Source organism: Chiloscyllium plagiosum, unplaced genomic scaffold, assembly GCF_037043375.1.
Source record: "Chiloscyllium plagiosum isolate Xiang-an unplaced genomic scaffold, Cpla_swu_hap1 HiC_scaffold_53X, whole genome shotgun sequence".
Lineage (NCBI taxonomy): Eukaryota > Metazoa > Chordata > Chondrichthyes > Orectolobiformes > Hemiscylliidae > Chiloscyllium > Chiloscyllium plagiosum.
In genome coordinates this window covers 2,566,237-2,583,595 of record NW_028270191.1, presented here as the reverse complement: position 1 = coordinate 2,583,595, position 17,359 = coordinate 2,566,237, and the positions used below count along the sequence as shown (strand labels likewise).

At 45.0% G+C, this 17,359-nt stretch overlaps 1 protein-coding gene across 7 annotated transcripts in view; it reads left to right on the top strand.

The window, feature by feature from the left end:
• LOC122543404 (calcitonin gene-related peptide type 1 receptor-like) overlaps nt 1-17,359 on the top strand; it is a 196,284-nt gene that overhangs the window by 157,559 nt on the left and 21,366 nt on the right. For all 7 annotated transcript variants that reach the window (XM_087985428.1, XM_087985430.1, XM_087985429.1 and 4 more), the window contains 2 exons: nt 2,846-2,937; nt 11,570-11,696. In XM_087985428.1, the coding sequence (XP_087841554.1) occupies nt 2,846-2,937; nt 11,570-11,696 (219 nt within the window). The remainder of the gene's footprint in view (nt 1-2,845; nt 2,938-11,569; nt 11,697-17,359) is intronic.

Below are 17,359 nucleotides of genomic sequence, written 5' to 3'. Positions count from 1 at the left end.
ATCTTTCAGCCACTCAGTCGAATGTGGGTCCAATTTGACAAATTTCCTTGGATCCCATCAGCTCTTACCTTTGCAATCTGTCTCCTATGCAGAACCTTATCAAAAGCCTGGTTGAAGGACATGTAGGCTATGTCACATGCAATATCTATACACCTGTCCACCCCTTCAAAAAATTCAAACATGTTAATCAGACATGACCTCCACTTAAAGTGGTTGAGAAGGTACATTGTATACTTGCCTTGGCGTTTAAGAGCAGGGAGATGATTGTGTGCAATTCTGGAAACCACATTATAGGAGGGATGTGATAGCGCTGGAGAGGATGCAAAGGGGTTTTACCAGGATATTGCGTGGGCTGGAATCACAGAGCCTTGGAGTCATAAAGCTCTTTGATCCAACTCGTCCATGCTGACTGGCTTCCCGAAGTAAACTAGTCCCATTTGCCTGCATTTGGCTCATTTCCCTCTAAACCTTTCCTGATCGTGGACACATCCAAATTCTTTTAAATTATAAGCGATAGGGTTTATAATCATCTAGAAGGGAATAAGTTGATGAGGGATATCAACATGGTTTTATGAAGGGGAGGTCGTGCCTCATAAAGCTTATTGAGTTCTTTGAGAAGGTGACCAAACAGGTGGATGAGGGATAAACAGTTGATGTGGTGTATATGAATTTCAGTAAGGTGTTTGACAAGGTTCACGACAGTAGGCTATTGCACAAAATAAGGATGCCTGGGATTGAGAGGGATTTAGTGGTTTGGATCAGAAATTGGCTAGCTGAAAGAATACAAGAGTCTGGTGGTTGATGGGAAATGTTTATCCTGGAGTACAGTTACCAGTGGTGTACCGCAAGGATCTGTTTTGGGTCCACTGCTGTTTGTCATTTTTATAAATGATCTGGATGAGGATGTAGAAGGATGGATTAGTAAATTTGCAGATGAGACTAAGGTCGGTGAAGTTGTGGATAATGCTGAAGGATGTTGTATTTTACAGATGGACATAGATAAGCTGCAGAGATGGGCTGAGAGGTAGCAAATGGAGGTTAATGCAGAAAGGTCAAAGTGATTCACTTTGGAAGGAGCAACAGGAATGCAGAGTACGGGGCTCATGGTAAGATTCTTGGTCATGTAGAAGAACAGAGAGATCTTGCTGTCCATGTACATAGATCCTTGAAAGTTGCCACCCAGGTTGATAGGGTTGTTAAGAAGGCATACAGTGTGTTAGCTTTTATTGGTAGAGGGATTGAGTTTTGGAGCCACGAAGTCATGCTGCAGCTGTACAAAACTCTGGTGTGGCCGCACTTGGAGTATTGCATACAGTTCTGGTCACAGCATTATAGGAAGGATGTGGAAGCTTTGGAAAGGGTGCAGAGGAGACTTTACTGGGATGTTGCCTGGTCTGGAGGGAAAGTCTTACAAGGAAAGGCTGAGGAACTTGAGGCTGTTTTCGTTCGAGAGAAGAAGGTTGAGAGGTGACTTAATTGAGACATATAAGATAGTCAGAGGGTTAGATAGGGTGGACAGGGAGAGTGGATGGTGATGACTAACATGTGGGGACATAGCTTTAAATTGAGGGGTGATAGATATAGGGCAGATGTCAGAGGTAGTTTCTTTACTGTGAGAGTAGTAGCAGCGTGGAAGGCACTGCCTGCAACAGTAGTAGACTCGCCAACTTTAAGGGCATTTTAATGGTCATTGGATGGGCATATGGAATCGTGCAGGAGAGATGGGCTTCAGATTGGTTCCACAGGTTGGCGCAGCATCGAGGGCCAAAGAGCTTGTACTGTGCTGCCCGTGCTGTAATGTTCTGTGTTCCAAATGTTGCATCTACTATGGGTTTCAGTTTTGAAGAGAATTTGGACAGACTGATGTTTATTTCATTAGAGCAACGGAGATTGAGAGGGAATATTGATTGAGATGTGGTATATTTGAGGGGCATAGATAGGGTGGACAGGAAGAAACTGTCCCCTTGATGGAGGATGAATGACCATGGGTGTAGGTTTAAGGTAAGGGACAGGAGGAGATATGAGGAAAAGATTTTTCAGAGGGTGGTGGGAATCTGAAATCTATTGCCGATAAACTGGTAAAAAACCCTTAAATCATTCAAGTAGTATTTAGATGTGTACTTGTGATGCCGAGGCATACAAGGCAGTGGGCCAAGTGCTGGAGCACTGGATTGGAATAGTTAGGTGGCTGTTTTTGACTGGAATGGATGCAATGGGCCAAAGGGCCTTTCGCTGTACTATCGATCTCTATAACTCTCTGACTCCCAGGATAGGGACAGTATGCGGTTAGATACAGAGTAAAGCTCCTTCTAAACTGTCCCCCATCAAACACTCTCAGGACAGGGACAGCACGGTGTTAGATACAGAGTAAAGCTCCCTCTACACTGTCCCCCATCAAACACTCCCAGGACAGGGACAGCACGGGGTTAGATACAGAGTAAAGCCCCTTCTACACTGTCCCCCTCAAACATTGCCAGGACTGAAAGGGCTTGAAGTGAGCTTCTGGAGACCATCATCCATTCTGTTCACCAGAGCACAGCAAGCCAAATGTGCTGCAGCGGGTTTCTGTTGACTAGTGTTGCTTTGATGTTTGTGTTGGAAGGTTACTTGCAAATGAGACAGTCCAAGGCTGTCACATGTTAACTTGGTTCTGGATGGCACCATAATGATGCGGCGGAAGCATGTGTTCACCATCTCGTCTGGGGCAGAGGAGTAAACATTACTGACTGAAGTGTTTAACATTAAACGACAGGGGACTGTGGTGTTTAGCAGCATGTGCTTTTGTTGATCTTCTATACAGGAATGCAAATTGTTCTTTCTAACTTTTGTCTTTCTATATTTGCAGACAGTATGGAACCTTTACTATTCGGCTATTACAGGTCATGTGATTTCTATCATCTGCTTACTCCTTGCCTTGTCTATCTTCTGCTACTTCAAGTAAGTTTACAATTTGACAAGTTTTCTCCTGGAAATACTGAGTCAATCATGCTGACTGGGCAAGACCATGTCATCGCATATCATGTTTGTTGCGATATTACTTTAAATAAGGTGGCCAGGCAGAACCAATCTTAGGCAGCACAGTGCCATTACTTGAAAATGATGCCATCGTCAATGTGCCACGCTGTGGGTGATGGCAATTTCTGCTGAGAATTGACACAAGCAGGACAGGATCTGCACCCTGACTGTCTGGCAGGCACCTCCCAGTCTGGCACCTGAGGTCAGAGCATTCTTGTCCGAGACAGGTAGCGTGTTCATTTTGATTGGTGACGAGGCCAGACCCAATTTGCTGTGATTCCCAGCAGCAAGGTGACCAGAGGGTCACTGTAGTTTATTTCCACCTGCACTGGTTGAGCCTGACAGGAGAGAAATATGTTCGATCAGCTTTTGATTTGGACAAAGCTTTCACTCTGTTTCTCCAAAGAGTCTCAACTCTGCCATTTATCTTCATGTGATTCATGCTTGCATCATGACTATTTCATTGAAACCTGTCGCCTAGTTTCTAAGGATCTGTATCCCTCTGCTCCCTGCCCATTCATGTATATGTCGAGATACATCTTAAATAACGCTATCGTGCCCATCTCTACCACCTCTGCTAGCAACATGTTCCAGGCACCCACCACCCTCCACGTAAAGAACTTTCCACGCATATCTCCCCTAAAATGTTCCCCTCTCACCTTGAACTCATGACCCCTAATAATTGAGTTCCCCACTCTGGGAAAAAAGCTTTTTGCTATCCTCTCTGTCTATACCTCTCATGATTTTGTAGACCTCAATCAGGTCCCCCCTCAACTTCCTTCTTCCTAATGAAAATAATCCTAATCTACTCAACCTCTCTTCATCCTGGTGAACCTCCCCGCATCCTCTCCGAACCATCCACATCTTTTTGGTAATGTGGCAACCAGAACTGTACGCAGTATTCCAAATGTGGCCAAACCAAAGTCTCATACAACTCTAACATGACCTGCCAACTCTAGTACTCAATACCCCATCCGATGAAGGAAAGCATGCCTCCTTGATGACTCTACTGACCTGCGTTGCCACGTTCAGGGTACAGTGGAGCTGAACTCCCAGATCTCTCTGTCCATCAATTTTCCTCAAGGTATTTCCATTTACTGTCTAGTTCGCTCTGGAATTGGATCTTCCAAAACGTATTTCCTCGCATTTGTCCGGATTGAACTCCATCTGCCATTTCTCTGCCCAACTCTCCAATCTATCTATATTCTGCTGTATTCCCTGACAGTCCCCTTCACTATCTGCTACTCCACCAAACTTAGTGTCATCTGCAAACTTGTTAATGCAGCAACCTACACCTTCCTCCAAATTATTTATGTACATTACAAACAACAGTGGTCCCAGCACGGATCCCAATGGGACACCACTGCTCACAGGTCTCCATTTTGAGAAGCTCCCTTCCATTACCATTGTCTGTCTCCTATTGTCCAACCAGTTCTTAATCCATCTAGCCACATGCAACTACACCTTCTTCATCAGCCCACCATGGGGAACATTATCAAACACCTTACTGAAGTCCATGTATATGACATCTACAGCACTTCCCTCATCAATCAGCTTTGTTACTTCCTCAAAAAATTCTATTAGGTTTGTAAGACATGACCTTGCCTGCACAAAATCTTGTTGCTTATCAATGATAAGCCCATTTACTTCCAAATGGGTACATATCCTATCTCTTAGTATCTTCTCCAGTAGCTTCCCTATCACTGACATCAGGCTCACCAGTCTGTAATTACCTGGATTATTCCTGCTACCCCTCTTAAACACGGGGACAACATTACTAATTCTCCAGTTCTCTGGAACCTCCCCCATGTTCAAGGATGTTGCAAAGTTACCTGTTAAAGTCCCAGCTATTTCCTCTCTCACTTCTCTCAGTAACCTGGGATAGATCCCATCCGGTCCTGGGGACTTGGCAACCTTAATGCCTTTTTGAATACACAACACTTCCTCCCTTCTTAAACCAACTTGACTGAGAGTAAATAAAGATCCATCCCTAACCTCAACATCCGCCAGGACCTTCTCCTCGATGAATACCGATGCAAAGTATTCATTAAGAATCTCATCCATTTTCTCTGACTCCACACATATCTTTCCCCCTTTGTCTTTGAGTGGGCCATCCGTAGTTACCCTCTTGCTCCTTATATACAAATAAGAGGCTTTGGGGTTTTCCTTAACCCTGCTCGCTAAGGATATCTCATGACCCCTTTTAGCCCTCTTAATTCCTCGTTTCAGATTGGTCCTGCATTCCTGATATTCTTTCGAAACTTTGTCTGACTTCAATCACTTAGACTATATGCACGCATCCTTTTTCCTCTTAGCTAGGCTCACAATTTCGCCTGACATCCATAGTTTCGTAATCTTGCCATTTCTTTCCCTCATTTTCACAGGGACATGTCTGTCCTGCACTCTAATCAACCTCTCTTTAAAAACCTCCCACATAACAAATGTGGATTTCCCTTCAAACAGCTGCTCCCAATCTACATTTCCAAGCTCCTGCTGAATTTTGTTATAATTGGCCTTCCCCCAATTTAGCACTCTTCCTCTAGGACCACTTTTGTCTTTGTCCATGTATGTTCTAAAACCTATAGAATTGTGATCACTATTCCCAACCCTTCCCGAGTTGGACTGCTCACATACTGCTCTAGAAAACCCTCCTGGATACTCCTTACAAATTCTGCTCCATCCAATCCTCTAACACGAATTGAATCCCAGTCAATGTTTGGCAAATTAAAATTTCCTATCACCACCACATTTTGTAATATCCCACCCAGTCTAATTCCATGCTCCCCCTCTCTCCTCACACTCTTTAATATGCCACCCAATCTAATTATGCTCTCAATGCCCTCCAAATTCCCTTTTGTGTCCCAAAATGCATGATCCCAGTCTCATTTTCACTCCTGACAGCCTTTAGTATCCCACACAGGTTAATCACACTCTTTCACTATTTACCCACACCATTTAATATCCTACCCAGACAAATTCCTCCTCTTCCCCCTCATTTCCCGCAGCCTTTAATATCCCACCCAGTCTAATAGGGGCGGCACGGTGGCACAGTGGTTAGCACTGCTGCCTCACAGCGCCAGAGACGCGGGTTCAATTCCCGCCTCAGGCGACTGACTGTGTGGAGTTTGCACGTTCTCCCCATGTCTGCGTGGGTTTCCTCCGGGTGCTCCGGTTTCCTCCCACATCACAAAGATGTGCAGGGTCAGGTGAATTGGCCATACTAAATTGCCCGTAGTGTTAGGTAAGGGGTAAATGTAGGGGTATGGGTGGGTTTCGCTTCGGCGGGTCGGTGTGGACTTGTTGGGCCGAAGGGCCTGTTTCCACACTGTAATCTAATCTAATCTAATCCTACTCTCCCTAGTCACTCCCCAAATCCTTTTCTACTCCTCCTTCCAGTAAATCTCTCTAGTTTCTTTTGATAGCATGAATGAAATGCACTACAACTATGGGTTTTGGCAGAGAATCCCACATTCTAACCAACTGTGATGAAGTTTATTCGTATTTCCCATAATTTTCCCTGACACAAAAGATTGCTTGTCATTCATTGGATGTGGGTGTCGCAGGTTGGGCCCAGCATTTATTACCCCGTCCCTAGTTGCCCCCTTGAGAAGCTGGTGGTGAGCTGCCTTCTTGAACCACTGCAGTCCACTTGCTGTGGGTTGACCCACAATGCCCTTAGGGAGGGAATTCCAGGATTTTGATCCAACGACAGTGAAGGAATGGGGATATATTTCCGAGTCATGATGGTCAGTGGCTTGGAGGGGAACTTGCAGGGGGTGGTGTTCCCATATATCTGCTGCCCTTGTCCTTCTCAATGGGAGTAGTCATGGGTTTGGATGGTGCTGTCTGAGGATCTTTGGTGAATTTCTGCAGTGCCTCTTGTAGATAGTGCACACTGCTGTTACTGAGCATCGGTGGGGGAGGGAGTGGATGCCTGTGGATGTGTTGTCAATCAAGCGGCTGCTTTGCCCTAGATGGTGTCAAGCTTCTTGAGTGTTGTTGGGCCTGCACCCATCCAGGCAAGTGGGGAATGTTGTCAGGGCCCGTCGCCTTTGCAGAATCCAGTGTCTCAAACCGTTTCTTGATATCACGTTGAGTGAATCGGATTGGCTGAAGACTGGGATCTGTAATGCCAGAGATCACTGGAGGAGGCCGAGATGGATCATCCACTCAGCACTTCTGGCTGAAGATAGCTGTGAAAGCTTCAGCCTTATCTTTTGCCCTGATGTGCTGGGCTTCTCCACCATTGAGGATGGGGAGATTTGTGGAGGCTCCTCCACCAGTGAGTTGTTTAATTGTACACTACCATTCATGACTGAATGTGGCAGGACTGCAGAGCTTGGTTGGTTCTGATCCGTTGGTTGTGGGATCTCTTAGTTCTGTCTATCACTTGCTGCTTCTGCTGTTTGGCATGCAAGTAATCCTGTTTGGTAGCTTCACCTCTCTCCATCCTGGAAGGCTCCCTGCCTTCAGTCCTGCTGAAGGGCTTTTGCCCGAAACGTTGATTTTCCTGCTCATCGGATGCTGCCTGACCGGCTGTGCTTTTCCAGCACCACTCTAATCTATACCTGGTGCTGCTCCTGCCACGCCCTCCTGCACTCTCCATTGAACCAGGGTTGATCCCATGACTTGATGGTAATGGTTGAGTGGGGGATATGCCGGTCCAAGAGGTTACAGATTGTGCTGGAGTATAATTCTGCTGTTGTTGATGGCCCACAGTGCCCCATGGATGCCCAGTCTTGAGTTGCTAGATCTGATCGAAATCTGTCCCATTCAGTACAGTGATAGGCCACACAACACGATGGAAGGTATTCTCAATGTGAAGGTGGGACTTTGTCTCCAAAAGGAAGGCAGGGCAGGTGACTGAGGTGTCAGTGGGGGAGCATTTTGGGGCCAGCGACCATAATTCTATTCGTTTTAAAGTAGTGATGGAAAAGGATAGACCAAATCTAAAAGTTGAAGTTCTAAATTGGAGAAAGGCCAATTTTGACGGTATTAGGCAAGAAAGCTGATTGGAGGCAGATGTTCACAGGTAAAGGAACGGCTGGAAAATGGGAAGCCTTCAGAAATGAGATAACAAGAATCCAGAGAAAGTATATTCCTGTCAGGGTGAAAGGGAAGGCTGGTAGGTATAGGGAATGCTGGATGACTAAAGAAATTGAGGGTTTGGTTAAGAAAAAGAAAGAAGCATATGTCAGGTATAGACAGGATAGATCAAGTGAATCCTTAGAAGAGTATAAAGAAAGTAGGAGTATACTTAAGAGGGAAATCAGGAGGGCAAAACGGGGACATGAGATAGTTTTGGTAAATAGAATTAAGGAGAATCCAAAGGGTTTTTACAAATATATTAAGAACAAAAGGGTAACTAGGGAGAGAATAGGGCCCCTCTAAGATCAGCCTTTGTGTGGAGCCACAGAAAATGGGGGAGATACTGAATGAATATTTTGCATCAGTATTTACTGTGGAAAAGGATATGGAAGATATAGACTGTAGGGAAATAGATGGTGACATCTTGCAAAATGTCCAGATTACAGAGGAGGAGGTGGATAAATCCCCAGAACCTGATCAGGTGTACCCGAGAACTCTGTGGGAAGCTAGAGAAGTGATTGCTGGGCCTCTTGCTGAGATATTTGTATCATTGATAGTCACAGGTGAGGTGCCGGAAGATTGGAGGTTGGCAAATGTGGTGTCACTGTTTAAGAAGGATGGTAAAGACAAGCCAGGGAACTATAGACCAGTGAGCCTGACCTCGGCGGTGGGCAAGTCGTTGGAGGGAATCCTGAGGGACAGGATGTACATGTATTTGGAAAGGCAAGGACTGATGAGGGATAGTCAACATGGCTTTGTGTGTGGGAAATCATGTCTCACAAGCTTGATTGAGGTTTTTGAAGAAGTAACAAAGAAGGTTGATGAGGACAGAGCAGTAGATGTGATCTATATGGACTTCAGTAAGGCGTTCGACAAGGTTCCCCATGGGAGACTGATTAGCAAGGTTGGATCTCATGGAATACAGGGAGGACTAGCTATTTGGATACAGAACTGGCTCAAAGGTAGAAGACAGAAGGTGGTGGTGGAGGGTTGTTTTTCAGACTGGAGGCCTGTGACCATTGGAGTGCCACAAGGATCGGTGCTGGGCCCTATACTTTTTGTCATTTACATAAATGATTTGGATGCGAACATAAGAGGTACAGTTAGTAAGTTTGCAGATGACACCAAAATTGGAGGTGTAGTGGACAGCAAAGAGGGTTACCTCAGATTACATGATCTGGACCAGATGGGCCAATGGGCTGAGAAGTGGCAGATGGAGTTTAATTCAGATAAATGTGAGGTGCTGCATTTTGGGAAAGCAAATCTTAGCAGGACTTATACACTTAATGGTAAGGTCCTAGGGAGTGTTGCTGAACAAAGAGACCTTGGAGTGCAGGTTCATAGCTCCTTGAAAGTGGAGTCGCAGGTAGATAGGATAGTGAAGAAGGCGTTTGGTATGCTTTCCTTTATTGGTCAGAGTATTGAGTACAGGAGTTGGGAGGTCATGTTGCGGCTGTACAGGACATTGGTTCGGCCACTGTTGGAATATTGCGTGCAATTCTGGTCTCCTTCCTATCGGAAAGATGTTGTGAAACTTGAAAGGGTTCAGAAACAATTTATAAGGATGTTGTCAGGGTTGGAGGATCTGAGCTACAGGGAGAGGCTGAACAGGCTGGGGCTCTTTTCCCTGGAGTATCGGAGGCTGAGGGGTGACCTTATAGAGGTTTACAAAATTATGAGGAGCATGGATAGGACAAATAGACAAAGTCTTTTCTCTGGGGTCGGGGAGTCCAGAACGAGAGGGCATAGGTTTAGGGTGAGAGGGGAAAGATATAAAAGGGACCTGAGGGGCAACCTTTTCATACAGAGGGTGGTACGTGTATGGAATGAGCTGCCAGAGGAAGTGGTGGAGGCTGGTACAACTGCAACGTTTAAGAGGCATTTGGATAGGTATATGAATAGGAAGCGTTTGGAGGGATATGGGCCGGGTGCTGGCAGGTAGGACTATAGATTGGGTTGGGATATCTGGTCGGCATGGACGGGTTGGACTGAAGGGTCTGTTTTCATGCTGTACATCTCTATGACTCTATGACTGTTTGATTGTGTGGTGGTCACTCTTACCGATACTGTCACGGACAGACACATCTGCAGCCGGCAGATTGGAAGGATGAGGTCAGGTATGTTTTTCCCTCCGGTTGATTCCCTCACTACACGGCACAGACCCAGTCTAGCAGCTATGTCCTTTAGGACCTGACCAGCTTGATCTGTAGTACTCTTGGTGGTGGATATTGAAATCTCCCATCAAGAGTACTTTTTATGTCCTTACCACCCTCAGTGGTTCCTCTAAGTGTTGTTCAACATGGAGGAGTACCGATCAATCAGCCGAGGGAGGATGATATGTGGTAATCAGCAGGAGGTTTCCTTGCCCATGTTTAACTTGAAGCCATGAGACTCCATGGGGTCTGGAGTCAATGTTGAGGACTCCCAGAGCAATTCCCTCCTGACTGTACCCCACTGCGCCCCCCACCTCAGCTGGCTCTGTTTTGCTATTGGGACAGGATGTATCCAGGAATGGTGATGGTGATGTCTGGGACATTGTCTGGAAGGCATGATTCCATGAGTATGACTATGTCAGGCTGTTCCTTGACTAGTCTGTGAGACAGCTCTCCCAATTCTGGCATCAGCCCCCAGATGTTAGTGAGGAGAACCTTGCAGGGCTCACAGAGCTGTTTCTGGCGTTGTCTTTTCCGATTCCAATGTCACTGCTCGGTGATCCGTCTGGTTTTATTTCTTTGAGACAGTAGCAATTGGTATTACTTGAATGGCTTGCTAGGCCATTTCAGAGGGCAATTGAGAGTCTATCACATTGTTGTGGGTCTGGATTTGAGAAGGTGTTCATGAGCTGTCTTCCTGATCCACTAGAATCCAATTGGTGTAGGCAGTCTCCCCATTCGGGAGGCATTTCCAACTAAATGCTCACAAAATCATATTGGCCAGTGAAGTCACTGGAGTCAATGTTTCGTGTGATCTGTGATCTGTACAGAACCCGACTAGGAGGCCCAAGACAAGTACAGAATTGATCTGTGAGCCGTAATTGAAATGATCCAGGTGTGTTGATGGCACCCTGCCCTAGAAATCATTCCCTCCCCTTGATCATCTTTCCAATTTCGGGAGCTTTGGACTGTCAGCAAGATCCCAGGGAGCAGACAGAATAGGAACTTCAATCTCTCATGATGCAGAACAAACGAGCAAGGCTGCTCCTGCCCCCACCTACCCACTGGCCATTGAACCCATAAACGTACAAATCCTGACTCAAGCTGATCAGTGCAGAGATCAGTACTGCTCAGATGTTGATTGACTATTTGACTGTATGGGGCATCTCAGCCTACCTCAGCATGTCCACATGGATGGCCCCCAGTTTGCAACTAGAGACCCATGGTTGGTGAGGCAGTGCTCTTCCAGTGAGGTCAGGCAGGAAGCTTAATCTCATCCTAACTCTGAAAGACAATCTTGCTTTGTCCTGCAGGAGTCTCAGCTGCCAGAGGATCTCACTGCACAAAAACCTCTTCGTATCATACATCCTCAACTCCATCGTCAGCATCATTTGGCTGCAGGTTGTGGCCAATAACCAGGATTTGATATCGAGGAACCCTGTAAGTCTGAGCTGCGTTAAAAGAAACGTCATTGTTACATTGAGAGCTGCAAGCACAGTCTCTTGATGCTGCACCTCACAGTTTCCTTATCGGCATCTTTACCTAAACAAAGGGCAAGAGCTGAGCATCATACAGAGCAAGAAGGCAAGCTGTCTGAGCACCATGCACAACCTGAACTACCACGACCTTCGCCAAGTCGTAGTCAAACACTTGCTCTTTTGTAAATGCACAAACTTGCGCTGAAGACCTGCGCTAAAATACATTGGCAACGTCATCATTATGCCTGCTCAGAATGGTTAAATGCTAACTGTTAGCTGTACACTGTATCGCAATCAATCATGTGCAAAATCAATTCGCCCTGAAACTGTGTCCAGGCCACTCATCTGTTAGCGTGCTGTTTGGAGAAATGCAATTGTACTTGGTGGGCTTGCTAGCTCACCATAGTTATGTGACCACTACTTCTGCTGTGAGTACCTTTGTGTGTAGTTGGTAACAGGCATTAGACACTCATAACATGATGCCAGGGTGGTGCAGCTGTAAATGCATGGATTTTCAGAGCTGTAAGCTGTAACTGTGAAAAAGACGGGAATGAGAAAGTTAAAAAGCCTGTAACTAGGAAGGTCCAAATGGCTATGAATTTTCCACTCCCTGTTGCTTTGATAATGAAAGGAGGTATGAAAGAGAATTGGATTTTATTTTCCTTTCTTGATGGCAAAACTGTGAAATAACAGCATAATGAATATTTAAAAACTGAAGTCAGAAGACTTTCAACTTTGCTTTCAATGCTGGTGAATAAAGTGCGATAAGTTGTATTGCAACCTAGACTTCTCTGAGGGAGCAGACATTTTTCAGGCTTTCACTGCATTCTTTGAATCCCTTATTAAAGCTGAATATGAATGGTTTATGGTTAATATCAGAGCTGAAGAGGCAAGGGAAACTATTCATCAGTATGTGGTTCATAGATACATCTAGCTAAGTGTGTTTGAACAACTGGAAGATGACTTTTTCAAGAAAAGAATTGCCTGAGGCATAAGAGATCCCATTGTGAGGGCACATCTGCCCAGAGAGGAGATACCTACTTTAAAGAAAGACTTCAACACATGAGGACGTCTGAGGTTGTCAATCATCAACTAGAACATATCAGGAGACGAGACAAGGTTTTACATTATGCTAAGAGACATTCCAGGAGGAACAAAAAATGCAGATTGGGAAAAGGAAAAAAAAAATCTGCAAAGGAGCCAGTAGAAAGCTCAAGGCCCGAGGAGAGGATGCAGATATCGCAGGGAGTATCACATGTACAGCATGGAGAAAGCTGTGCTCTAGCTCCAGGAAGCTTAATTACTCAATTGATGAATCCAAGTCCAAGTATTTGGCTAGAAAAGGGCAAAGCAAGTGTATAATGGTGGCTACTGGAGAGGTGACAGTCAGTGGGAATAATGAATCCCTAGACTTCATACAACAGATTGGCATTATCCATAATGTTTAGTATCTGTTTGAATGATGACTGCAGAAAGACCGCATCAAGGTTAAGTGTTGATAGACACTGGTGCTTTGTACAACACCATGAGTTTTGCAGGCCTGTGTGAAGTGGCTCAAGTTAGTGTCACAAAAGTGAAACCCTAAAAGTTAAGGTTCAGTCTGGGCGATGGAATATGGTTGTCAGCGTAAGAGGCCAAGTGAAGCTGGGAGCCCAGTATGATGGGAAGATTGAAGAAGTGGCCTTCTAGAGAGTAAAATCTACCCATCTCACCTGAAACAATTCAATGGTTCATAGTAACTCTACACATGTCAGAAGAGATTTGCAGTGTTTTGCAGGGCTCCAGATTGCTGAACAGATCCCGGACAATTACAAAGATATTTTTACAGATATTGGATGTCCTCCTGCTGAATATCATCATGAAATAGTCAAGAAAGTGAGGCCCACTTAGCATCTGGCGAGGAGAGTTCCACCGCCATTAAGTCTACTCTGAAAGACAAGATTGAAGAACTGGAAAAGAAGAGAGGAATCCAGAAAGTGACATCTCCCCCAGAATGAATTAACAGCAAGGTAGCGGTGGAAAACTCAGAATATGGATTGATCCAAAAGCTTTGAAGAGATCTCACTGACTCCTTCACGATTATTGAAGAAATGTTGCTCAAGGTTGTCCAGGGAAAGGCCTTTACTGCTCTCAATGTGAAGGGTCGTTACTGACAAGTCCAGCTGGGTGGAAACAGTTTTCGAACTGCATTATGGATGCTGTTTGGAATTTCCCTTGTTCCAGAAGATTGTCAATGCAGATTGCAGGAGGTAGTGATATTCCTGGCATGGAAGCTGTAGTGAATCATCTTCTGCTATGTTGAGACCCAGTCGAAGAGGCAATCACAGATCATGATCAGGAACTCATGTGACTGCAAGAGAGAGGATGCTAAATGAACCTGAAGCTGAATGAGAAAAAGCAGTAAAAAAAAGCCAAAGAACCCCAGATGCTGGAAATCAGAAACGAAAACGGAAATTGCTGGAAAATCTTAGCAGCCCTGGTCACATCTGTGGAGAAGAAGCAGATGAACATGTTGGATCGAGTGATCCTTCTTTGTTGCAAGAGAAAGATCCAATTGAGGATGCCTGAGGTCATATCCCATTGACCTCATTGACAGTGAAAGGACTTACCTGGATCCTGACAAAGTGGGAGATGCTACCATAAACAGCCCATTATCAGATACTAATGGTCCCAGTTATCAGCTTTTGTGTCCCCCAAACTGATTTATACCCATTCCATTGTCTGCCCAACTATTGTTCCCTCTCTCTGGGATCATACTCCACCTTTCCTCGCTTCACCCCAACCCAAGGGCAGGATATTTACTGACCTTTTCCTAGCTATAGTCAGTTCTGAAGAAGGGTCACTGGAACCGAAATGTTAAGTCTACTTTCTCTCCACAGTAATGATGAAAGAATGGCCTCAAAATATCATGGACACATCTGTCTGTATATGGGCAGTAAGATTCAGGAGCAGGTCAGCGAGCATAATCCTTGTAATGCACATCATTAGCTTTTGACACATGACATCCCAGACAGAACATGAATGAAACTTGGAGTAGACCTATTCATTCTTGCAAGAACTGACTAACTTGTCACCATCAACTGGGCCTGTGACTGGAACCTGCCGATCTCAATAACTGCCACTGAGACAGTCATCTTAGCATTCCGGACATTGCGATGAGTAACAAAACGATTGCTGGAGAAACTCAGCAGGCCTGGCAGCATCTGTGAAGAGAAAGTAGAGTTAGCATTTCAGTTTCAGGGACCCTTCTTCAGAACGTTAACTCTGCTTTCTTTCCACGGATGCTGACAGATCTGCTGAGTTTTTCCAGCAATTTCTGTTGATTTCCAATCCCTGCAGTTCTTCCTTTTTTGTTGTTGTTATGAGTGCCAATGGCCTACAATTCATGAGTAATAGATTAAGCTACTACATAAAATACCAGGAGATTCAACACCACTTATCATCTCCCCAGACAAATAGAAAGCTAGAAGATAACATAGAAGATAACATAGAAAGTAGAACACAGAAAGTAGAACATAGGCCCTTTGGCCCTCGATGTTGTGCTGACCTGTGGAACCAATCTGAACCCTATCTATCCTACACTATTCCATTATCACCCATATATCTATCCAATGACCATTTAAATGTCCTTAAAGTTAGCGAGTCTACTACTGTTGCAGGCAGGGCATTCCACGCTCTCTGAGTATAGAAACTGCCTCTGACATCTGTCCTACATCTATCACCCCTCACGATAAAGCTATGTAACCTCGTGCTAGCCATCATCATCTGAGGAAAAAGGCTCTCACTCTCCACCCTCTTGAATCCTCTGATTATCTTATCCGTCTCAAATAAGTCACCTCTCAACCTTTCCTCTCATGAAAACCGCCTTAATTCCCTCATAAGACCAACAGCCTTTCTTCTTGAGACCTTCCCTCCATACCAGGCAACATCCTAGTAAATCTCCTCTGCACCCTTTCCAAAGCTTCCACATCCTCCCTCTAATGTGGTGACCAGAACTGTACACAATACTCCAAATGCAGCCGCACCAGAGTTTTGTACAGCTGCAGCATGACCTCGTGGCTCCGAAACTCAATCCCTCTACCAATAAAAACTAACACACTGTATGGCTTCTTAACAACCTTATCAACCTGGGTGGCAACTTTCAGGGATCTATGTGCATGGACACTGAGATCTCATCATGTATGTATAGAATCCCTACAGCATGGAAACAGGCCCTTTGGCCCTACAAGTCTACACCGACACTCTGAAGAGTATCCCAACCAAACCTATTCCAGCATTACTCAACATTTACCCCTAACCTACACATCCCTGAACACTATGGGCAATTTAGCATGACCAATTCACCTAACCTGCACATCTTTGGATTGTGGGTTAGATACAAAGTGAAGCTCCCTCTACTATTTTAAATAGAAGATAAACATTCCTGAACAATGTCCCCATCAATCACTCCCAGGACAGATACAGCATGGGGTTAGATACAGAGTAAAGCTCCCTGTATACGGTCCCCATCAAACACTCCCAGGACAGGACAGCACTAGGTTAGATACAGAGTAAACCTCGCTGCATGGTGGCTCAGTGGTTAGCACTGCTGCCTCACAGCAGGTCCCAAGTTCAATTCCAGCCTTTGGTGACTGTGTGGAGTTTGCACATTCTCCTCGTGTCTGTGTGGGTTTCCTCTGGGTGCTCCGGTTTCCTCCCACAGTCCAAAGATGTGCAGGCCATGCTTAATTGCCCATTGTTAGGTGCATTAGTTAGACAGAGTTGGGTCTGGGTGGGCTACTCTTTGGTGGGTTGGTGTGGACTTGTTGGGCTGAAGGGCCTGTTTCCACACTGTAGGGAATCTAATCTAATCTATACTGTTTATCCAAGCTAATATTCACCCCTCTGAGATCTAACCTTCTGGGTCAGTCTTAATGCAGTGCCTTGTCAAATGCCTTCTGCAAGTCCAGATATGCCTGATACACCGGATGCCGATGACCCACCTTGCTGGTTACATTCTCAAAGAACTCCAGCAAGTTTGTCAAGCATGACTTGCTGACATTGGTGAATTGAGCTTTGTTTTTCCAAATGTTATTATCTGCTCCTTTCTGATTGACTGCAGCAACATCCCCATGACAGAGGTCAAATTAACTGGTCTATCGTTTCCCACTTTTTGTCTTTCTCCGTTTTTGATTTAGCATTTTTCCAATCCACTGGTACCTTTCTAGAATCCAGGGGGATTTTGGAATAACATAACGAATACATCAACTATCTTGGCTCCCACTGCCTTTAATATCCTTGGGTGCAGGCCATCAGGCCCCAGCGAATTTACCTGTCTTTAATCCCATCAATTTACTTAACACCTTCTCTCTAGTTATAGTTATTTCACCAAGATCCTCTGTAATAAATGTAGATTCTGAGTAAAGAACCCTGTACTGTTTTCAGCAGAAATTTAAGCTCTCTCTACTCTTTTAAATTAAGAAGCAAACTTAAACTAAAGATCCCCTCCACTCTTTTCGAGCATCGCACAGTACAGCACAGTCCAGGCCCCTTGGCCCTCAGTGTTGTGCCGACCTTTTATCCTACTCTAAGATCAAACTAACCTACATATCCTTCATTGTACTATCATCCATGTGTCTAGCCAAG